Source organism: Mustelus asterias, chromosome 8 (assembly GCF_964213995.1).
Source record: "Mustelus asterias chromosome 8, sMusAst1.hap1.1, whole genome shotgun sequence".
Taxonomy (NCBI): Eukaryota; Metazoa; Chordata; class Chondrichthyes; order Carcharhiniformes; family Triakidae; genus Mustelus; species Mustelus asterias.
The window spans coordinates 82,792,417-82,817,345 of record NC_135808.1 but is presented as its reverse complement, the minus strand read 5'-3'; the positions used below and the strand labels follow the sequence as shown (position 1 = coordinate 82,817,345).

At 41.9% G+C, this 24,929-nt stretch overlaps 1 protein-coding gene across 16 annotated transcripts in view; it reads right to left on the bottom strand.

Moving 5' to 3' along the window:
• Positions 1-24,929, bottom strand: part of pde4dip (phosphodiesterase 4D interacting protein) — a 425,654-nt gene that overhangs the window by 97,859 nt on the left and 302,866 nt on the right. For 14 of the 16 annotated variants that reach the window (XM_078218377.1, XM_078218378.1, XM_078218362.1 and 11 more), the window contains 3 exons: positions 17,170-17,276; positions 11,397-11,620; positions 4,509-4,944 (listed from right to left, as the gene is read on the bottom strand). In XM_078218377.1, the coding sequence (XP_078074503.1) occupies positions 4,509-4,944; positions 11,397-11,620; positions 17,170-17,276 (767 nt within the window). The remainder of the gene's footprint in view (positions 1-4,508; positions 4,945-11,396; positions 11,621-17,169; positions 17,277-24,929) is intronic. The other 2 variants (XM_078218365.1, XM_078218367.1) reach the window with 1 other exon arrangement.

Here is a 24,929-nt window from a genome sequence, read left to right as displayed (position 1 = left end):
CTATGATGCCCATAGCAACAATAACTTGTATTTAATGTAATCAAATGTCCCAAGGTACTTCAAAGAAGCATTACAAAGCAAAATATGACACAGAGCCACATAGGGAGATATTATGGCAGTTGGGCAAACTTGGGCAAGGAGATAGTATTTATGGAATGTGTTAAAGGATAAAAGCAAGGTAGAGAGGTGAAGAAGTGTAGAGAAAATATTCCAGAACTAGGCATTCCAGAACCTAGGCATTTGAAGGCAAAGCTCCAAATGGTGGAACAGTTAAAATCAGGGATGCTCAAGAGGCCAGAATTATAGGAAAGTGGTGGAGTTGGAGGAGATTACACAGATAGGAAAAGGCAAGGCGATGGAGCGATTTGAAAATAAGATGAAAATTTCCAAATCGGATCACTTGAACAGGTGCCAATGTAGACCAATGAGTACAGGAAGGATGGGGCAAAGGGATTTGGTGCAAATAAAGACGCTGGCAGAATTTGAGGGGTAGAATGTGGGAGGCTGGCTAGGAACATGATAGAATGGTCAAATCCAGAGGGAACAAAGGCATGGTAAGGGTTTCTGTGGCAGATGTGATGAAGCAGGAGTGGAATTGGGAGGTGTTATGGAGGTTGCAATAGGCGGTTTTAGTGATGGTGCAGATATGTGGTTGGAAGCTCACCTTGGAGTCAAACATGACATTGTCTTTGTGAACATTCTAGTTGAGCCTTAAACAGTTGCCAGGAAGAAAAATGAGTTGATGGCTATGGGATGGAGTTTGTAGCAAAGACTGTGGCTTTTTTGTTCCTAATATTTAATTGGAGGAAATTTCTGCTCATCAGTACTGAAAAGCAATCTGATAATTAAGCAATAATGGAAGAGCCGAGAGGGGTGGTGGTGAGATAGATCTGGGTGTTGGCAGTAGAAACTTGTATGTTTTCAGAGGATGCCACTGAGGTGCAAGATGTAGATGAGAAATAGGGTATGCCAAAGTAATGTGTGTGGGAGCAACAACAGAACTTATTGCAGTAATTTTCTGGCCGTCATTGACATCCTTTCGTATGTGTATGATGATGTACACGCAGCAAGTCCATTGATGATGGGATAGCCTCATATGATGCACTTTATCTGATGGTTGAAGAGACTAATCCATGAGAAACAGAGTCTGCCACAAGCGCTGCATCTGAAATGGTTATCAGGTGTCATTGTAATTTATTGTTTTTGGCATTGTTGACTGTTTCCAAACTGCTGTAGCCACTGATTGTGATGGTGGCAAAGCAGACCAATAAGTGATGTTGTCACTTTCTTCTGTCCTCAGCTGATGTTTCCCAGCAGTGAGAATCAATGTTTAGGGCCTTCAAATCACACTTGCATCCTTGATGTGGAGCTTTTGGGCACCTGATTGGTCGTCTGGCTCTAGCTAGAAAGTCCTTGGGTATGTGTCTGTTTTCCATCCTGTGAACATGCTTAGCAAAATCGTCTCTGCTTGACTTCCAGCAGAATGTTATTTAGAATAATCAAGGATGGAGATGTGACACCCTGTCCCATAATCATAGTTTTCCTGTTGCTTATAGTCATGGTGAACCAGTTATATTCATGGGAGAGACAACCCATGAGTCTTTGTAGTAGAGTTTCTGTGTTGAGCGACTAGCATGTCCTCACTCATACAGATCGAGATGTGATCTAGTTTTGTTTTCACTTTCAGTCTGGACAGATTGTAGAGTTTGACCCAATGTGCAGGTAAACTCCTTTCAGATCTGCAGGAAAGCCAAAGGTCAGGAGCATGGAATAGAAAACATCAAACAAAGTGGGGACTAGCATAGAGTCCTGTTTCACTCCATTCTCCATCCTGAAGCTGTTGGAAATGGTGCCAGCAAACTGCGTGTGTGGTCATGAAACGCTGTAGAATGCTTTAATGAGATCTACAAAGGTAAGGTAAAGTGGCATCATCTGTTCTCTAAACTCCTCTTGTAGCTAGCTGGCGTATGGTGATGATCATGTCTACTGTAGTACTGTTGGCACGAAAATCACACTGTGCTTCTGGATAAACTCAGTTAGCAAGGAGATGGAGTATTTTAAGCATGACTCCTGTGAAGGCTTTCCCAGTGACCCCAAGGAATGAGATGTCCCTGTAGTTGTTGCAATCTCTTCTGTCATCTTTCTTTTTGTATAATGTGATGAGTCTTGTGTCACACGTGTCCTGTTTAACATCTCCTATCTTCCTCTGGTTATGAATGGATAGATAAGAATGGAACCAGGTGAGTGCAATCCCACTGAGCTGAACAACGGTGGAAAGGCATTGAGGAAGAATAGTGTGGCGGAATATGTCAAAGGTTGTGAACAGATCGAGAAGAGTGAGGAGAAAGTGTTTACATTTGCCATAATCTCATGAGTTGTCACTATCATGTTTATATCTATTTTCGAGGCTCAAATATGAAGAATGAAGTACCAATGAGTGGCCTGTATCCTCAAAACTAAAGATCACATTCAGCTTACACTACAGTCCTATCTACAACGTGCATTCTCAGTAGCAAAATTTCACTTAGGGAGAAGCACACTTTGACTGAAATTGGCCTTCCAGGCCAATGTGCACCAGCACCTTCAGGAGAATAAAAATGAAGGAGATTTAGCTAAGTAAAGTCTTTTTTAAGAAGTCAATGAGAGAAAATGGAAATTTTGATAAGAGTATGTACATCATTATGGTCTAGTTGGATGAACACAAGAACATAAGAAATAGGAGCAGGAGTAGGCCATCTGGCCCTTCGAGCCTGCCCCGCCATTCAACAAGATCATGGCTGATCTGAAGCGAATCAGTCCCACTTACCCGCCTGCTCCCCATATCCCCTAATTCCCTTATCGATCAGAAAACTATCTACCCGTGATTTAAACATATTCAACGAGGAAGCCTCCACCACTTCAATGGGCAGAGAATTCCAGAGATTCACTACCCTCTGAGAGAAGAAGTTCCCCCTCAACTCTGTTCTGAACCGGCCCCTCCTTATTTTGAGGCTGCGCCCTCTAGTTCTGGTTTCCCTTCTAAGTGGAAAGAATCTCTCCACCTCTACCCTATCCAGCCCCTTCATTATCTTATATGTCTCTATAAGATCACCCCTCACCCTTCTAAACTCCAACGAGTACAGACCCAATCTGTTTAATCTCTCCTCATAAGCTACACCCCTCATCTCCGGTATCAACCTGGTGAACCTTCTCTGCACTCCCTCCAAGGCCAATATATCCTTTCGCAAATAAGGGGACCAAAACTGCACACAGTACTCCAGTTGCGGCCTCACCAGTGCCTTGTACAGTTGCAGCAAGACCTCCCTGCTTTTATATTCAATCCCCCTCGCGATAAAGGCCAACATTCCATTCGCCTTCTTGATCACCTGCTGCACCTGCAGACTGAGTTTTTGCGATTCGTGCACAAGTACCCCCAGGTCCCTCCGCACAGTCGCACGATGTAATTTTTCTCCATTTAAATAATACTCCAATTTACTATTATTTCTTCCAAAGTGGATAACCTCACATTTGCTAACGTTATATTCCATCTGCCAGATCCTCGCCCACTCGCTCAGCCTATCCAAATCTCTCTGCAGACTTTCCGCGTCCTCCACGCAATTCGCTTTCCCACTCACCTTCGTGTCATTTAAAAGTGACCTTTAAATGAAGTAGGTGTTAGGTGGTTTTCACTGGATAAACTCGAGAATTAATCCGAGTCAGGCCTTGGAGTTATTAAACTCCAATTCTTGCCAATCTCTTCCCTGAGCTTTAGTAACTAAGTCATATCCTTGCAAGCGGGGAAAGTGCACTCTGGGTCAGGCAATCAAAAACATTATGTAGCAATTACTAGGGGGCACAGGTTTAAGGTGCGAGGGGCAAGATTTAAAGGAGATGTACGAGGCAGATCTTTTACACAGAGGGTGGTGGGTGCCTGGAACTCGTTGCCGGGGGAAGTAGTGGAAGTGGGTACAATAGTGACTTTTAAGGAGCGCCTTGACAAATACATGAATAGGATGGGAATAGAGGGATATGGTCCCTGGAAGGGTAGGGGGATTTAGTTAAGTCAGGCAGCATGGTCGGTGCAGGCTTGGAGGGCCAAAGGGCCTGTTCCTGGGCTGTAATTTTCTTTGTTCTTTGTTTGGGTACATTTCAGTAATTGGTTTCTGTATTTAGTCATCCAAAAAATAAAACCTATATATAGAACTGGTGAAAATGTGACCAAATTGATTACACAAAACAGCAAACATGAAGGAAGTGATCTCAACTAACTTGACCATATTACACAGGGCCTTACTCACTGTCAACCCCTAGAAACCTGGACCAAAATAAAGCTCAAACTTTCCACATGCATTATTCTCAGTGTGAACCATCAGATACCATCCTGCCAACACTATGCAATCAAAACGGTCAATGGCTTCCAGAAATATGTATCCAAATAAATAGCTCATCTGTGAAGTAATTTAAAAATAAAGTGTTGGTTACAAGTTAGTTCAGTTTCTCTGAAATTACACTTGTTTATTCAAACTAACCTGTTCATCAGCATCATTCACACTTGGGATCTCTTCATTGCCCTGGGACAACAGAGTTCCAAGGTCCAGTGAATAGGGTCTGGCACGTTTAGTCCCTCTGTCACGCACATGTACCCCAGTTTGGCTGGAGTATTGTGTCTGGGATAAATTAAGCTCTGATTTCAGTCGTTCAATTTCTTTGGCCATATTTACAATGAGCTCTGGATTAAAGCGCCCTTCTCCAATTTGGGAAGAGTTGAGTTCCAGCTGCTCTTTCAAAAGACTGATGATGGTCTCTGAGTTTCGTAATTTCACTGTTAAATTTCTGATCTCTTCACTCTGGCCCGACACACTGAGGTTCTCCTTTCCTTGCTTCCACCACGTCTGCAGTGTCAGGTCCTCGCCCACACTCTCTTTCGTCGGGGCATTCTTTAAACTCAGATTAAGCAATGCACTTCTGTCAAAGAAAGAATTCAAATTGAAATGAATGATATCACTAAATGCTTAACACACCTTATCTTTGAAAACCAATATACTTATACACTAGGTACAATCCAGACAGGAACACTGTAGCATTATATCAAAACAACTCTATCCCCTATGGACAAACTCTAGTATTGCAGCCAATTGACTGGCCCACAATCTAAAATTTTGCTTCGAAAGCCTGCATGTTTAACCATACCTTCATTCACCACATCAAACTGTTTTCCCACCCCTTTTCTCAGTCTGTGAAGCACCTTTGCATGTTTCACTACATTAAGTACAGTATAAAGGTGCAAATTTCAGGACCCTGTTATGGGCTAACACTTGTCCAGTTTGTTGTAATCATGAGTGACTGAGACATAGATTAATTTCTCACCTCCAAAGCTTATTGTAGAAAGGTCACTCATCTGAAACATTAACCTTGGTTCTCGATCCACAAATGATGCATGGCCTGTTGAATTACAGCATTTTCTATTTTTGTTATAGACTTGTTGTAGATCCAGCTTACTTAATCTGATTAACTGGTCCATTGTCTGTGAGATTGATACAAATCAAACCCCACCCCCCCATATCACCTTCTTAAGGACTGATTAAGTTTAATCAAATCGCTAGTTGATCAATTAACATTGTCACAGTGAGGCATGAACCCACATGGAAACAATAAACAGTTAGGAATTAATAGTGCATTCTAAATGAAGATTAGTGTGTATTATATAACGTTTCCATTAGTTGCTATCTGAAGATTAAATTAGAATGCAAAAAAACTAAGAGGGGAATTTTAACTGTTGGTTGGCCACTTTCCTGACTAAATGGGCAGGAAGTTTGTGAAATAGCTGCTGACTATTAAAATTGGCTGTCGCCTGAGCCGGAGGGGGTGAGGGTCCTTTTTTTAAGTTTATTTATTAGTCAGAAGTAAGGTTTACATTAACACTGCAATTAAATTACTGCGAAATTCCCCCCGGTCGCCACACTCTGGTGCCTGTTCAGGTCAAAGCACCTAACCAGACTGTGGGAGGAAACCAGAGCACCCGGAGGAAACCCACGCAGACATGGGGCGAATGTGCAAACTCCACACAGACAGTGACCCAAGCTGAAAATCGAATCCGGATCCCTGGCGCTGTGAGACAGCAGTGACTGTGCTGCCCTGATCAGCTGATGGAGAGGTGGTGGATGCTGATGGGGAATCTGGGGCTGGGGATATCAACATTTCTCTTATGGGATGCCACACCAAAACAGATCATCAGATCATTCCTGTTTGTGAAACTTGGCTACATACAAATTGGTTGCCATTTTTATCTACATATCATTAGTGACTCTACCTCAATGAATTGGGAACATCTGAGGACAGAGGGAACATCGGAGGACAGAGAAAACATCCTAAGAATCCAAGAATGGGAGGTGGTGACGGAGTGGTAATGGCACTGGACTAGTAATCCAGAGGCCGAGACTAATGCTTCTGGGACAAGGGTTCAAATCCCACCATGGCAGCTGGTGGAATGCAAATCTAATAAAACTGAAATCTAATGGTGACCATGAAACCAGACATGTCAAGAAACAGCCTGACATTGTCATAGTCACCCAATCATATCTTAGAGACAATGGATCTCGCCCATGGTCACAATCATTCGGGGGGCACAGCCTAAAGTCCGTTGATTTTGGGTGGTCATTTCTGGTCTCACAGCAGGAGGGATTTGAAAATCCTGGCCAGTGTTCTCAGACACCACCATCACTGGGTATGTCCTTTCCCACTGACTGGGATCCACCAAAGGTGGTGGGGAGGCACAGTAGTATACAGCTGGGAGGGAGTTTGCCATGGGCGTGTTCAACATTGACTCCTAACCCTATGAAGTCTCATGGCATAAAGTCAAACATGGGCAAGGATACGTTCTGCCTACTGTTTCCCCTCCCTGACCCCAGCTGATGAATCCATACACCTCTATATTGAACATCAATTAGAAGAAACAATAAAAGTGGCAAGAGCATAAATGTATGCTGGATGGGGTAACTTCAATGTTCATCACCAAGAATGGTCCAGCAGAACCACTACTGACTAAACAAGTCAGGTCCAAAAGGACATAGCTGCTAGACTGCCTGCAGAAAGTAGTGAGGGAACCAACAAGAGGAAAAAACCTATTTGAGCTCAATGTCACCAATCTACATATTGTAAATGCATCTGTCCATGTCAGTATTGGTTGGAGTGGTCAATGTACAGTCCTTGTGAATTCCCATCTTCATATTTAGGATATCTTCCAATATGTGTGCAACCCTGCTTCAGTGTAAGAGCATGCCAGGAACAACACCAGCATACCAAAGAATGAGGTGTCAACCTGGTGATGTAACAACAAAAGACTACTTACAAGCATAGGCAGCAGGCAATAGACAGAGCTAAGGTATTCCATAACCAATGGATCAGTTCTAAACTCTGCACTCTTGCCACATCCAGTTGTAAATGGCGGTGGACAATTAAACAACTCACTGGAGAAGGAGAAGGAGGTTGCACAAATCTTAATGACGGGAGAGACCAACACATCATTGCAAAAGTCAATGATGTGCATTTGCAACCATTTTCAGCCAGAAATCCCGGATGTTTGATACAACTTGACCGTCCCAGCATCACAAGATGCCAGCCTTCAGCCAATTTGATTCACTGCATGTGACAGCAAGAAACTTCTGAAGGCACTGGATACTGCAAAGGCTATGGGTCCTGACAACATTCTGGCAATAGTACTGAAGACTACTGCTCCAGAGTTAGCTGTGCCCTAATCAAGCTGTCCTAAGTACAGTTACAACACTGGCAATTGCCTAGCAATATGGAAGATTGCCAGCTATGTTTTGACTACAAAAATCAGGACAAATCTAACTTGGCCAATTACTGCCTCACCAGTCTAGCTTCAATCATCAGCAGTGATGGAAGGGGATTAACGACAGTGCTATCAAGCGGCACTTACTTAGCAATAACCTACTCACTGATGCTATGTTTGGGTTCTGCCAAGGCCATTCAGCTCCTGGCCTCAATACGACCTTGTTTCAAACATGGACAAAGAGCTGAAACTCCAGGAGAGAGGTGAGATTAATTGTTTTTGATATCAAGGTAGCATTTGACCAAGTATGGCTTCAAGGAGCCTCTGCAAAACTGAAGTCAATGAAAATCAGGGGAGAAATTCTCCAATTGTTGGAGTCATACCGAGCACAAAGGAACATGACTGTTTTTGTCGGAAGTCAATCATCTCAGTCCCAGGACATCACTGCAGGAGTTCTTTGGGGTAATGTCCTAGGCCCAACCATATTTAGCTGTTTCATCAATGACTTTCCTTCCATAATAGGGTCAGAGTGAGGATGTTCACTGGTGATTGTACAAATGTTCAACACCATTCGTGACTCCTCAGATATCGAAGCAGTCCATGCATCATATGCATCACGACCTGGACAATATTCAGACTTGGGCTGATAAGTGGCCACACAAACACCAGACAATGATTCATCTCCAACAAGAGAGAATCTAACTACCTATCATCCCTTGACATTCAATGGCATTACTACTGCTGAATTCTACACTGGCAACATGCTAGGGGTTACCATTGACCAGAATCTGAACTGAACTAGGCATATAAATAGTAAAGAGAAGATCAGAGGCTAGGAATTCTGCAGCGAGTAACTTACCTGCTAACTTCCCAAAGCTTGTCAATCATCTATAAGGCACAAATCAAGAATGTGTTGGAGTATTCTCCACTTGCCTGGATGCGTGCAATTCCAGCAATATTCAAGAAGCTCAACAAGAAGCCCAAGACAAAGCAGTCTGTTTGATTGGCACCATCACCTTAAACACTCAGTCTCTCCATTATTGACGCAGTGTGGCAATGTATATCATCTACAAGATGCACTGCAGCAACTCACCAAGGTTCCTTCAAAAGTACTTTCCAAACACATGGTGGCATAGTGGTTAGCACTGCTGCCTCACAGCAGAGAACAGATATCCACCCCATCTGACGAAGGAGCTGTGCTCCGAAAGCTTATGGTATTTGCTACCAAATAAACCTGTTGGACTTTAACCTGGTGTTGTGAGACTTCTTACTGTGCCTCACAGCACCAGGGACCCGGGTTTGATTCCCAGCTTGGGTCACCGTCTGTGCAGAGTCTGCACGTTCTCCCCATGTCTGCATGGGTTTCCTCCAGGTGCTCCGGTTTCCTCCCACAGTCCAAAATGACGTGCTGGTTGGGTGCATTGGCCATGCTAAATTCTCCCTCAGTGCACCTGAACAGGCACCGGAGTGTGGCAACTGGGGGATTTTCACAGTAACTTCTTTGTGGTGTTAATGTAAGCCTACTTGTGACACTAATAAATAAACTCTAAACTTTAAAACCTGTGACATCTATCACCTAGAAGGACAATGGCATCAGACATACGGGAACACCACCACTTACAAGTTTCGCTCCAAGTCACTCACCATCTTGACTTGGAACTATATCACTGTCATTGGATCCAAATCCTGGAACTTCCTTCCTAACAACACTGTGGGTGTATCTACCCCACATGGACAGTGGTTAAAGTAGGTGGCTCACCATCACCTTCTCAAGGGCAATTACTGATGGGTAAATAAATGCTGGCTAGTCCAGAGACATCCTATACCATGAATGGAAAGAAAAGATTATTTCTTCTTCACTGATTCCATAAAAAGCTTAGCAACACTTTATTGATTATTAGTTAATCTTTATACAGCCCTCAACAAAAGCTCCAAATTGATGTATTTGTAAATACCAGAGATAAACTTTGGGAAAAGCCGTGTGGTCTGAGCTACTCTGAGCAGCAATGTTTCAGTTAATATTTGTTGATGACCTTATGTGATCTCTGCTGAGATTAAAATTTGCATCATCTCACTGTTGTTGTTTTGGATAAAAGTTAAGCAAGCAGTATTCTAGGGAATTTAAACTTTGCATTCATGTCCCTTGAAACTGTGCATTAAAACAGTCCTGGATATGCAAAGAGGTATCTGGGACAGCCTCTCTAGTGAATGGAAACCCATGGATGTCATATGCTCACTGCAACTATGCCTGCAGGGCACACACACACAATGCTTGGAAGACTTTTAGCAATTATTTGCAATGGAATCAGATATTGTGAGGATTTTTAACCTTAAGACTGATGTAGAAGTCAAATACGACAGATGAATGTGTTTGCTAATAGTTACATCAAATTATTCACAGCCAAAAACTGTATTCCCTTGCCACCAACTTCATTTCTTTTATATGATCACTGTGTGAGGCTAAACACTGACTGTTCTTAACCGTGATGTCCTATTTGATCCTAAGTTGAACTCGCATATCCTCTCCAACATTAACACTACCTTCTTCCAGCTCATAACATTGCCCATCTCCATCCCTCTCTCAGTTCATCCATACAGAAATCCTCATCCATGCTTTTGTTACCTCTAGCCTTGATAATTCCAAAGCTCTCTGGTCCAGTCTCCTATCCTGTGCCCTCTGTAAATTTGTGCTCATTTAACACTGCCATAATCTAACATGTACCAAATCTTCTTCACTAGTCACCCGTTGCTTGTTGGCATATATTGGATCACAGTCCGGCAAAATTTTAACTTGAAAATGTTCATTTTTGTTTTGAGATCCCTCCATGAAGAAAGCAGCCTTGGTGGTGGCAAAGGACATGTGGCTGGAAAATCATCTTGGGATCAAATAAAATAGCATGGTTGTGAATGGATTGGTTCAGATTGTAAGTTGCCAGGGAGAGAGATGGAGTCAGTGGCTAGGGATCCTATGGTGCTTTTATACTAAAGGTCACACCCCTGAGTGTAAATGTGCTGTTGATCTGGATGTGGTTCTGGAAGTTTGCTTTTGGGTTAAAGGCTCCTTCTGCATCATGAAGGTAAATGTGAGAGCTGGTCTCATGTATTCCAATTTATAGATTTTCTTTGCTAGTATTCCAACTTACAGATTTTCTTTGCTAATTGTGAAAATATAAATACACAGAACCTCAAGTAAAAACAAACAAAAGATGAACACCTTCTGTTGGGGCTAGCAGTAGGAAAAGGGTTGATTGATGATGATGGCTTTGGTCTTCCCAATGCTGAACTGGAGAAATTTTCTGTTCATGTTGAACAAGCACGATGACAACGCAAGGGCAATGGAGAAATGGAGAAAAGTGAAGAGTAATAGTGCTGAGTGTCAACCGCATACATGTGGAAGCTGTCATAAAATAATATTGCCAAGATGCATCTTGCAGATGACGAAGAGGAAGGGTCAAGAACAGATCCTGTACTTTTGTATAACAATGTCTGTTTAGCTTGGAATCCAGATTTGCCCGTGCTTAATCAGCATAATATTCTCCAGGCTATATAAATGTTAACTAACACCAGGCTTGATTGTGAAACGAGGGCTCCTAAATTCAATAAATAAACCATACATGTCCATTACCTCATCTGAGGCACAGAGGTGTATCCAGATGCCTCAATCTGTGCCTTTAGCTCTTTCAGTTCTTCTTCGACCAGTTTTTTCCGCTCCATCAGTCCATGCATTTCAATTTTCACCTTCTGAAGCTCGCCCAGGCTTTCTGCATCCTTGGCCAATGTAACGTGAAACAGGCCGTTACTCTCTGCTTTCCCAACCCAACTTTCAAACCCAGAATCTGTTGAGGATTTCTGCAAAAGCCAAAAGATTGATTTGCAATCAATTACTCACAGATAAGAACAAAGAACAAAGGAAAGTACAGCACAGGAACAGGTCCTTCGGCCCTCCAAGCCTGTGCCAATCATGATGCCTTAACTAAACTAAAAGAAACCTTCTGTCCTTATTCGGTCCGTATCCCTCTATTTCCTCCCGATTCATGTACCCATCCAGTTGCCTCTTAAATGTTGCTAATGTGCCTGTTTCCATCACATCCTCTGGCAGTGCGTTCCAGGCACTCTCCACTCTGTGTGAAAACCTTCCCCTGAACATCTCCCTCAAACTTTCTCCCTCTAACATTGAACCTGTGCCCCCTTGTAATTCACTTCCACCCTTGGAAAAAGCCTCTGACTATCCACTCTGTCAATGCCTCTCATAATTTTGTAGACCTCTTATCAGGTCTCTACTCAGCCTCTGTCTTTTCAGTGAAAACAATCCGAGTTTATCCAACCTCTCCTCATAGTCAACACCCTTGAGACCAGGCAACATCCTGGTGAACCTTCTTTGCACTCTCTCCAAAGCTTCCACATCCTTCTAATAATGTGGTGACCAGAACTCCAAATGCGGCCTAAGGTTTTATATAGCTGCAAATGATTTCCTAATTCCTGTACTCAGTGCTCCAGTTTTTGAAGGCATGCATGCCATATGCCTTCTTAATTACCTTGGCCATCTATGTTGCTACTTTTAGGGAACTGTGGACCTGCACGCCCAAATCCCTCTGTATGTTTATGTTCCTAAGGGTTCTTCCATTTACAGTATAATTGATATCTAAATTCGATCCTCCAAAATGCATCACCTTGCATTTGTCCAGATTAAACGCCATCTGCTATTTCTGTGCCCAAGTCTCCAATCTATCAATATCCCCTGCTGTATCGTCTGACAAACCCCGGCACTATCAGCAACTCCGCCAATCTTTGTGTCATCCGCAAACTTACTAATCAGACCACCCATATTTTCCTTCAGATCATTTATGTATACTACAAACAATAGAGGTCCCAGCACTGATCTCTGTGGAACACCACCAGCCACAGATCTCCATCTGAAAAACACCCTTCCACTGCTACTCTCTGTCTTCTATAGCCAAGCCAGTTCTGTATCCATCTAGCCAGCTCACCGCAAATCGCATGTGATTTTAGTTTTTGTACCAGTCTGCCATGTGGGACCTTGTCAAATGCCTTACTAAAGTCCGTATAAACTACATCCACAGCCCTTCCCTCATCAATTTTCTTTGTCACCTCTTAAAAAAACTCAATCAAGTTGGCGAGACATGACCTTCACCGTACAAAACCATGCTGTCTATCACTAACTAGTCAATTTTCCTCCAAATATGCATATATCTTGTCCCTCAGTATCTTTTCCAAAAGCTTCCCCATCTCTGATGTCAGGCTCACCAGCCTATAATTTGCTGGTTTATCCCTGCTTCCTTTCTTAAACAAGGGAACAACATTGGCTATTCACCAGTCCTCTGGAACCTCACCTGTGGTCAAAGAGGATGTGAAGTTGTCAGTTAAGGCCACAGCTATTTCTCCCCTTACCTCCTGCAGTAACCTGGGATAGATCCCATCCGGCCCCAGGACTTGTCTACCTTAATGCAATTTAGGATACTCAACATTTCCTCCGTTGTTATATTGACGTTTTCAAGAGCGTTCACACACCTATCCCTGACCTCAACATCCTTCATGTCCTTCTCCTTGGTGAATACAAAATCAAGTTACACATACACTGGATTTTACTGTGAACATGCCATCAAAAACAAGATTGAAACACAGTTATGCACCTTTGTAAAATTTACTTTCTTAAATATCTATGCACATGCGTAGATTTATCTATCGTTTGAAACACACCACAGAAACTGTTGTAAGTACCAACAGTTCTCTCTCTCCTGTGCCTCTCTATTTTTCCACTTTAACGGAGAGACAATAAAAAAGTAGAATTCAAGACTGAACTGATACAAAGTACTCATTAAGGATTTCACTAACTTCCTGTGGTTCCACACTTAACTTCTCTCCATTGTCCTTGAATGGGCCTACTCTTTCTCTTGCTACCATCTTGGTCCTTATATATGCATAAAAAGCCTTGGGATTCTCTTTGACCCTGTTTGCTAAAGACATTTCATAGCCACTTTTTAGCCCCCCTCATTCCACATTTAAATTCCTTCCTACTTTCACTATACTCCTCAAGGGCTTTGTCAGTTTTTAGATGCCTAGACCTATCGTATGCTTCCTTTTCCCTTTCGACTAACCTTACAATTTCTCTTGTCATCCATGGTTCCGGAATCCTGCCATTTCTATCCTTCATTTTTGCGGTGCATGCCTGTCCTGCACTTCAATCAACTGGCCTTTAAAAGCCTCCCACATGTCAGACGTAGATTTGCCCTCAAATAGCCACTCCCAATCCACATTCCCCAATTAATTTGGATGTAATTGGCCCTCACCTAATTAAGCACCCTCACCCAAGGGCCACTCTTGTCCTTATCCATGACTACCCAAAATCTTATGGAATTATGGTCGCTAAGCCCAAAATGCTCCCCCCACTGAAACATCAATCCCCACGCCTGGCTTATTCCCCAAGTCTAGTATGGCCCCTTCCCTGGTTGGATTGTCAACATACTGTATCAAAAAGCCCTCCTGGAAACATCTAACAAATTGCTCTCCATCCGATCCCCTGGCTGTAAGGGATTCCCAGTCAATATGGAAGAAGTTAAAGTCACGCATCACAACTACCCTGCTTTTTTCACACCTTTTCAGTATCTGACTACACAACTGTTCCTCTACCTCCCGGGCTGTTGGGAGGCCTATAGTACAGTCCCAACATTGTGATTTCATCCTTCTTATTCCTGAGCTCCACCCATAATGCCTCACTGCAAGATCCCTCCAATGTGTCCTCCCTCAACACAGCTGTGATTTGCTCCCTAATCAGCAATGCAACTCCCCCTTAAAAAGACTCTCCTCAAAAACAAAATAAATTGATCCCAGAAGGTAACTGAGAAAAGATCCTTTAAAATTTGGTACTTATTAAATATACTTTCCGCCCCACTTTAATTACTAGTCCAAACATTGATGTCTCTTTGTGCCGTTTTCACTGGTCTCAGAATGAGCTGTGAGAATGCTTCATCCCCTCTTAGTTACAGAAAGGAAAATTAGGTAAGTTTTGAGTTATGATACTATCCAGTGCCCCCTGCTGAAACTATACGTTTTTAATGTTGTGAGGCAACAGCATTGGGCTTAGCTGTGATCCCTTCATGGTCAAACAGCCTGCCAACACTCACTGGTGAGATCCACACACAATGGCAGAATTTTCTAGTCCAGCTGAAGTCAATGGACATCTGAATGGCTTGCCACATTTTATAGACTTGCACCTGCTGTGAAAGGGTTGAAAGATTTTGCCCACAAAGAATGGGCATGTTGGTGAGACAGCAGAAGGCAATGAGGGAAAGTGAGGGACTCAATGTTCTTTAGGAAAGGAGGTGTAAAGGGATTCAAAGTATATATTTTTTAAAATTACTTAGCCACCGAACAGTATTTTAAAAAAACTTTCAAGAATTAAGTTGCATCGTATATTGATTCAATATCCTTTAGTTAAGATTCCTTCATGTCATCAGTGGCCTTCATAATGTCATGATGTGGAGATGCCGGCGTTGGACTGGGGTAAACATAGTAAGAGTTTTAACAACACCAACATACTGCGAAGTTAAGTGCTACCAAAATAAACCTGTTGGACTTTAACCTGGTGTTGTTAAAACTCTTACTTCATAATGTCTACAGTGCAGAAGGAGGCCATTCGGTCCATCGAGTCCACACCAAATCTCCAACAGAACATCCCCTGCCCTATCCCAGTGACCCCACATATTTACCCTGATAATCCCCTCAACCTGCACATCTTGGGACACAAGGGACAATTTAGCATGGCCAATCCACCTAACCTTTGGACTGTGGGGGGAAACTGCAACACCCGGAGAAAACATGTGTAGACATAAGGAGAATGTGCAAACTCCACACAGTCACTCACCCAAGGTCAGAATTGAATCTGGGTCCCTGGCGTTGTAAGGCTAACCAGTGCTAACCACTGTGCCACGCTGCCACCTTGCTGTACACAGTGCCACCCTGTGGCGATGCCTCTTCTCTCCCTGAACAAATTAACTTTCCACCAGAAATCACTCAATGCTGGAGCAAAACCTTGTGACTTAAATATATTTTCTTCTTATACTTGTGCAAATTCATGTTTCTTTGTGATTCATTCACACAACACATAATCCTTTATGAGAAAACTGAACAAAAACAATCAGACTCCAAAATTCAAGAGGGTTATTTCTATCTGTCTCCTACCATTTCAGCAGAAGACCTTCAAATCCCTCAAAGAGACAGGAGTAACCTACCTGACTGCTTCACTGCTGCTTCAAGTTATTTCCTAGTTGCTCTCTGTGGATAGGTGTATCTGTTCATTCTCTCTCTCTCCTTGCCTCTCTATTTTTCCACCCTTTCTTAAAAGCAATATTCAGTCCTGAGGAAGGACACACACCTAAATAGCAACCATTATTTTCTCTTTAAAAGTGATGATTTACCAGCATTTTCTCCCAACTCAGACCAGTGAGTTGGTACCAACTCACTGCATTTTCTACCAACTCAGGCCATTTGTAGTGTTTCCTTCCCATGTTATACCTGTATCAGTGCACTCTGATCCTTCTTTAAGCTACATATATTCCTTCCTGTAGGCTCTTCTACCTCACCATGTTGAAATCAAGAGTTCACACTGTGTCTTACTCTTGACTGATTGTTTTCCATGATCCCAAAGTTACGGAATTTCATGCATCCCCTTTGGGGTGGCACGGTGGTTAGCACTGCTGCCTCAACGTCAGGGACTTGGGTTCAATTCCGGCTTGGGTGACTGTCTGTGTGGAGTTCTCCTCATGTCTACATGGGTACTCTGGTTTCCTCCCACAGTCCAAAGATGTGCAGGTTAGGTGGATTGGCCATGCTAAATTGCCCCATAGCATCAGGAAGATTAGTCCTGTAAATACGTGGAGTTACAGGGATAGGGCCTGGGTGGGATTGTTGTCAGTGCAGACTCAATGGGCTGAATGGCCTCCTTCTGCACTGTAGGGATTCTACGATTCTCAGTCTTCCTCTAGATTGTCTAGTCATTTAAAGTTCAAGCTTGGTTTCACCCAACCACTATTTCTTAATTAAACATTTCACTCCTATTCTTGCTGTTCTTCGCTATAAACCTTGATCTTCTGTTCCTAAGTAATACCCAGACCATGTCCTTACCAATAGATGTGATAAGTGACACAAGTAAAACTGTTATCAATTGTTGAGAAAGTATGTTGGATAACAACTTTTCTGCAACAATTACTGTGATGAACGGAAGCGTTAGCTTTGTGCCTATGGTAACAAATACATTTTAAAAAGGCCATGTACATGAAAGGTGTGCTTTTGTAGAGCTGGGCTGAAGGGGTGGGTTAAATTTTTTTCATGCTCAGAATAAATTTTGCTGAAACAGATCCAGCTGCAGCCTATGATGTTACCTGGCGGTTCTGCTCCACAAGCGTTAGATGCTCTTTCAGCACATTATAATGGGCACTGTCTGCACATTGAGTGTTCCCATCATCTGCAGCATTCTTCCTGTGGCGCTCTGAAGGAGAGTTCAAGACAGATGCATGTCAAGAATATATTAACGGATGGTGACGTCAAATGGTCAATCTTCATTTACAATATTTAAAAGAATACAAATATCCTTTCAAAAGTCTGGATTAACCATAACCAAATTGAGACCATGTAAGTTTTTAATTTTAAAATAATTGTTCAAGATGTTCTGAAATCTTATCTTCCCTGGAGATTTGAATAGGGAAACATTTTGTTCATGTTCTCGGTTTTGTGCTGCTGATTAAAAGCACTCGACCTCAGATTCATGAGTAACAACGCATTTCTCACCACTGTGGGTGGAATATCAGTGGGAAGATGATGTTATGGCCCATCTTTTCTTTGTTAACAAACTAAAATTGTATTTCTGGAATCTCTAATTGGGCTGTGCTGAATGCAGATGGTCCGAACAAGCAAATCAGACCAAACCACATTAGTGATAGATCACCCTCAATTTAACTGGTTTCTCCTGCCGTTCCCTCAACTGCTCCTTAGCAGCAGGAGAAAGCAATTTAAATGCTGCTGAGAACACAAGAAGTTATTTAAAAAGCAGTCATCCTTTATTGCAAAGGTGAAATATTCAGTGAAAGCCACCTCTGCCCGATGTTGTCAAATTATTTGCTTATAGTCCTATTGCTTTTCCACCTACCTTCCTTACTCAAGATGTTCCCTAAAATTGAGTTCTTTAAGCAAGCTTGTGGCAACCCCCTTCTAATATGTCCCTTTTGATACATTACTGGTTTTCACCAATACAAATTAAATGCGTTTCAATCTGACATTTGCTTAATGTGCTCTTCAGGCTTCCTAATGCTTGTATTTTCATTTTTATTCGCTTAAACTTTAAAATATCCAATTAAAATATGTGTTGGTTTCTTTCAAGCATGGTGAAAAAAATTACGATTTATCAAGCTTCATTTTTTAGTGTCCAGCTCCTGAAGCTGCCAATAGAAATCTTGAAGGTTGCAATGCTGGAAGAACATTTTTTAAAATGTTCAAAAGGTGAGATCAGGTTTGAATTAGTCATTTCCTCAGTTGTACCTGACCTTCATGTTACAGAAAAGTGCCTCAGTGTTTTTAAGAGTTTTTAAGAGTAACACATGTAAAACTGCTGAAGTGCAGAACTTGAGGTGGTGACTTGTCCCTACACAACTGAGTGCCAGTGCAAAGGGAGGCAAGAGAATTGAAGAGGCAATGAATCAGGTGTCCAGCCAGTAGCCGAAATCATTATATATGTAAAATAATTGAATGTCCATGTCCATTTAAGGGTGAACATTCTACTTGATTTTGGCATTGAACATTGTCTATCTGAAGCACATACCATGAAACTGCATGTGCACATCTCATTATTTTCCATCAGTTAATTTTAATGGTGGAGAGTAATGCATGCATATGCAGTTTCCTAAAGTGTACTCCCAACGTGCACTGCTCTGTACAAGGAACATGCAGGTTTGTTCTTAGTCTGCACCAGGTTTCACAACCGTGACACTTCCAAAAGTGATTAATGTTAAGTGAGTACATCAGGGTTTAGTAATAAAAGTGGGTGTACTCCATGTGTAATGCTAATGTGTATTCCTGGAATTTCGATACAAGTGGATATACCTGAAGTTTCTAACGTATGTATACCTGAGGTTTGCAATATAAATGGGCATACCAGAGGTTTCCAATATAGTGGCTAGAGCTGAGGTTTGCAACGCAAATGGATATACCAGTGGTTTCCAACATAAATGGGTACCCCAGGTTTACAATGTAAATCATGATAATTAAAATAACACACGCAGTCTCATCTTTTTGTCTAATCACCTAAGACTGACAGATGCTGTACGTGTTATCACTCAAATGGCTTCGGTTCCTATGTGATGGAGCATGCAAGGTTCTGACCTTAAAATTCTTTTAAACTTGAGTAGCATAGTTGAAATTTCCATCACAGATTAATGTCCAGGCAAATACATCACTCACAGTAGGTGAGTAGGTGCTGAATGGCATTAACCTCACACGATATGGAGGACACTAAGCAGTTTATACTCTGCAATAGTCATATATTTGACTGCATTATGTCCTGTTTTGAAAGCTTCACAATTATCTGGAATCCTGCTTTGCATGGCACATCCACAAAAGATTGAAAACCCTTTGGCTTTTGGAATATCAGCAATATCTCCCATGTTGTGTAGCAGACCCTGTAGGAATCAATCAAAGTGTTCTCACTGTCGCTGGAAGGGGCTGATTTTTGCTGGGGTGTGATCCATAGATGGGAGTTGTTCTTCACATTGTCCAAATGGTGATGCTAAAATTTGAGAATGAATAATGAATCTCTGCGGGCTATTTGAACAAGGAAGCATCAAGTCAATTCTAACCCTGTTCTTGCTCAACACTTAACATGGATGCTTGCCAGTGAGATCATTGGATAGTCATCAGGAACTCTGGCTGATTATACTCTACCCTTCCTGACTCAGGGGAATCGGAACAGCCCAACAGCTCAATTCAGTAACATTAGCTAACCTAATAAGGATTTGGAATTGCATTTGCAACTTGTTTCACATTAAACAACTGATTCTTTGGGGTGGCTGAAAACCCATGTTAACTGACTTTATATTTCCTGACCTTGGGATCAAGGCTTGCTCCTATTGTATGGAGAAGAACTTGGTTCGAAAGTACTTTAAGATTTTATTTTATTGTGAACAAAGTAGCATCAAAACAGACAAACTAGAATTGCTCTCCTACCACAAACGATCAGTACATACAAACACAGAATAAACCTGAACAGAGAACATTCTTAATGCACGCAGTCTGACTCAGCTTTAGAGATATTTACCACTATTTTCAACATTTCCAATTCAAAATATTGACTAATCTCTACAATCCTATAATAGGCACAATTTTAAGCTCTTTTATTAAAGAAAAAGCCTGGCTTCATGCAAATTTGCTGAGTAATTTATGTACACATCTTACTGGAAATGTCAGAAAGTGGAAGCCAGGGTTGGGCACTTTCCCATCCTCTTCTCCAAACTAGATACCATTCCTGAGTTGTAGGGCTGGTCAGGCAAACAGATTTCCTGCTCTTCAACTTCTGGCAAAGCTGCTCTTTAGTCAAACGCTAAGAAAGGAAGGCAGCTTCTGGGTGACTTCCCCTTTGAAATAATGTGGAGAATTGAGTGGTGAGATACTAACTTCCCATCACCTCAAATGTTATCTACTTCCCGTCTATCCTCTTCAAAAGGCACTGGTTCCTTGCTGGAGTAAAATTACCTTCCAAAAATTCACCCCACATTGAGTGTCAACAGGCTATCGTACCGGGGTTTGGTGGGCATTGTAACCAAACCTAATCTTATCTTCACTTTACATTTACAAAGGCACATTGCCAGCCAGACTCACCAGACAGCCATGAATAGTTGGCCCTCTGGTGACTATTCCATTAAGGTAAACCATAGTACCCCTACCAGCAGCTTGACTGAGCTCAGTTAAGTAAGCACACATCAAATCTGAGACCTCCTTTGTATGTATGACAAAGCAGCCGTTAGTGATCTGCACTCTTAATCTGATCTAAATTAAATCTATTTACTCTCATTCTCCTTTCGACTTTGAAGTTGAAAGCCTTTTTCAGTTACTTTAAAAATGATTAACTTTGGGTGGCCTAAGATAGAATACACCAGACTGTTAATGCAGCAGTCCAGGTGCTTACCATTACATTGGATTAACAGGGACCTGTTTTATTTAATCAAGTGCCAATCATTCTACTTACTGTCTGCACACAAGGGGGTTAAACAGAACCATAAAAAATGTTATTCTATTGCTCCACTGTTGGTAAAGGTATTGGGCTAATTCAGTGCAAATGCATAAAGTGACAAATGCCCCTAGTGCAATTCCTGGCTTATGTCAGTGGCCATTGCTGAAAAGTATCTGCATGAGCGTGCACGCTAAGTGCATGATCTTGCTCACAACTGAATGAGATCGCAGTACACAATGCATTTAGGTTTGTACCTAAGAATGGCTTTTTGGGAGGCTCGCCAGATCTCGTAGAATGGGAAAAAAAATCAATGTTTTCAAGTAAGCGGTAGAGAAAAGTGAGACTCTTGGATAGATCATTTAACCTGCATCAGTCAGTGGCTACGATAGGATAGGATCTTGCCTTAGAACTGGAAACCACCAGCACAGTAACATTTAACATCTCTCTTGGTGATCAGATGGTAGGGCTGTCAGTGGCAAGTGGTGGAAATGGGCCTTTGATGCTTTTGAGGTTGTCAGCAAAACAACAGCAATTGCCAATGAGTTGGCCCATTTCAAGACATACCCCTCCCTGAAACAAGTTCCCCATGTGTTGTGAGAATGAACTGTGATTTAAAGATTCCCTATCCTTCCAAAAAAGGAACAAGTCAAATTTGTCAAATTCCTGAACCAAAGACGTAAACCATATCCAGGTGCATAAGAGAATGGTGACTGTTCTAACTCTTCACCAAATAATTGAGCATATTGTCAAATATCTTTATTTAATTAAGATTGTTCTTTATCAGATGTATACTTAATTATTTCTCATCCACTCACCCACCACTAAGTCCTATTCCAACATTTTGTTTCAGTGGATATTGGAGTCTGGCATTTGCTTATCAATCCTTACTTTGCAATATTTCCAGTCTTTTTGGAATGCCATAGATGGTCTCTTACAGAGAAAGGAGCATGACTCCACAAGGACTGGGTGCTTTTTGGAAATGAATGAATGACAACCTGCACTTCAAACGTCTGCCAAAGAGGCAAGTTCCTAATGTAGAAGACAGCCCAAAATACTTCATTGTTGGACCAGACCTGACCAGCAGGCCAAAAGGTGCATTTTAAAAGTTAGATTTTAAGGGGTCTTTTGAATGAGGAGAAATTCAGTGTGTGATTTTCTCCCATTGGTATTCAGTATAGACATTATCAACAGAGAATGGAAAGATTAAACTGCATCCTGTGTTCCTAACATAAATACAGTCGGCTGGCTTAAACTCAATAACAATAGGACTTTAACCTGGTGTTGTTAGACTTCTTAATGTGTTTACCCCAGTCCAACGTCAGCATCTCCACATCATTTAAACTCAATAACCCTGATAGGCATCAACTAGTGATTTGTGGATTAGAAAGTAACTTATTACTGTTCATTTGATTTTATTCAACATGTAACCATCTCCTTATGCTTAGCACCAGATAGCACAATTTCAGATTTTAGTGAGGATTGTTTTCGGTTAATGAAAAATGATATGAAGTCAAACGCCACTGGATTATGTTTCTGGGCTATGCTTACAAAGTCATAAATTACTGATAATTATTCATCTCTATCAACTCCTCAATAGGGACAAAATATAACAGCCAGAGTTAAGTCAATGCCATTCAGCCTAACAATCTCCTCAATTCAGAATCCAAGTTATCTTCGACTTCCCCCACCATCTGTTGATCAATCTACTTTAAGGAACATTAAGGTTATTCTCCTATTTCCCTTGAAGGACAAAGTGTATGAAGATACCAAATAAAATGAAGGCAGCCACAATTTTACAGCTGTTTTCAGGAAGTGCTTCAACTCACAAATATGATAAACTGGTCTTGCCATAATCTAAGATCAATGCTTTATTTCTTGAAGGATAAATCTGAGTGGATTTATACGTCCATTTTACCAACAGGTTGGAGATAAGCAAATAGTCTTTGCTTTATATAAATGATTATTTGAAAATGTATTTGTTAAGTCAGCAGGATCTTGTTCTGACTCCCCCACTGTGGTCGCCAAAACCAATGTCTTAAATTCCAGTGTAGCAATAGTTGTGGTAATTCTTCTGATTCTAAGTATGTGATGTGTGAAATACTGCTGCAAGTGGCTGAAGGATCTTCATGGGAGGATAAAACTTTGTCTTACCAATTACAAAATGCCTTAGGATTATTGTTTTGCATAATATTTAGAGGTCTGGACCAAAACTGGGGACAGTACTCCTCCTTCTCCTCTGGTATTCTCAGAATAGTAAGGAGTCTCACAACACCAGGTTAAAGTCCAACAGGTTTATTTGGTAGCACAAGCCACAAGCTTTCGGAGCACTGCCCTTTCATCAGGTGAGTGGGAGCTGTGTTCACAAACAGGGCATATATAGACACAAACTCAATTTACAAAATAATGGTTGGAATGCGAGTCTTTACAGGTAATCAAGTCTTAAAGGTACAGACGATGTGAGTGGAGAGGGGGCTAAGCACAGGTTAAAGAGATGTGTATTGTCTCCATCAGGACAATTAGTGAGATTTTGTAAGCCCAGACAAGTCGTGGGGGTTACAGATAGTGTGACATGAATCCAAGATCCCGGTTGAGGCCATCCTCATGTGTGCGGAACTTGGCTATCAGTTTCTGCTCAGCGATTTTGTGTTGTCGTGTGTCGTGAAGCCCGCCTTGGAGAATGATTACCTGAAGATCAGAGGCTGAATGCCCGTGACTGCTAAAGTGTTCCCCGACTGGAAGGGAACACTCCTGCCTGGTGATTGTCGAGCGGTGTTCATTCACCCTTCCAGTCGGGGAACACTTCAGCAGTCATGGGCATTCAGCCCCTGATCTTCGGGTAAGCGTTCTCCAAGGTGGCCTTCAAGACACACGACAACACAAAATCGCTGAGCAGAAACTGATAGCCAAGTTCCGCACACATGGGGACGGCCTCAACCAGGATATTGGGTTCATGTCACACTATCTGTAACCCCCGCGACTTGCCTGGGCTTGCAAAATCTCACTAACTATCCAGGCTGGAGATAATACACATCTCTTTATCCTGTGCTTAACCCTCTCTCCACGCACATTGTCTGTACCTTTAAGACTTGATTACCTGTGAAGACACTTTTTCCAACCATTATCTTGTAAATTGAGTTTGTGTCTATATATGCGCTATTTGTGAACAGAACTCCCACTCACCTGATGAAGGGGCAATGCTCTGAAAGCTTGTGGCTTGTGCTACCAAATAAACCTGTTGGCCTTTAATCTGGTGTTGAGACTTCTTACTGTGCTTAACGCAGTCCAACGCCAGCATCTCTACATCATCCTCAGAATAATCAGATGCTATTATTAGCGATGATGAGGAGCCTGACTGGGTTCAAGCTCATGGAAGCTGCTGACAACTTTCACTGCAAAACAGCTGGTTGGAGATGTAGTAATAGAGAGTTTATGTAAATTGCCCCAGAAGGACCCGAGTTGCCCATTATTTTACATGGAGGCACAATTTTCCACAGCCAAATACCATTTCCTCAATATGTACATGGTTGAAGATTTCAAATAGGAAATAGATAGATTCCAGCTTTGCAAAATGTATGAGATACAGATACCACACCAAGGCAGGAGAGAACTGGAAATAGTCCAAGCCAATCCTATATATGGAAGATCTGAATAACCTCTTGTTGTTTCTGATTTCGGATATCCAGCTGTGGAAAATTGTCATTACAGCTTAACCTACAACTTTACAGCTGTGACTGGAAGGAATTAACATTGCACTTGCATATGTGCAATCATACAGGACACAGCCAATTAAAGGACCACTCCTTTATTGACATGTTCTGATAAACCTGCATTATTTACAGTTGTCTGGTTACTAGAACAGTACACAGACACAACATACTTTGTGCACGTCTCCTAAAATATGCAAAGAGCCCCTCCGACATATGA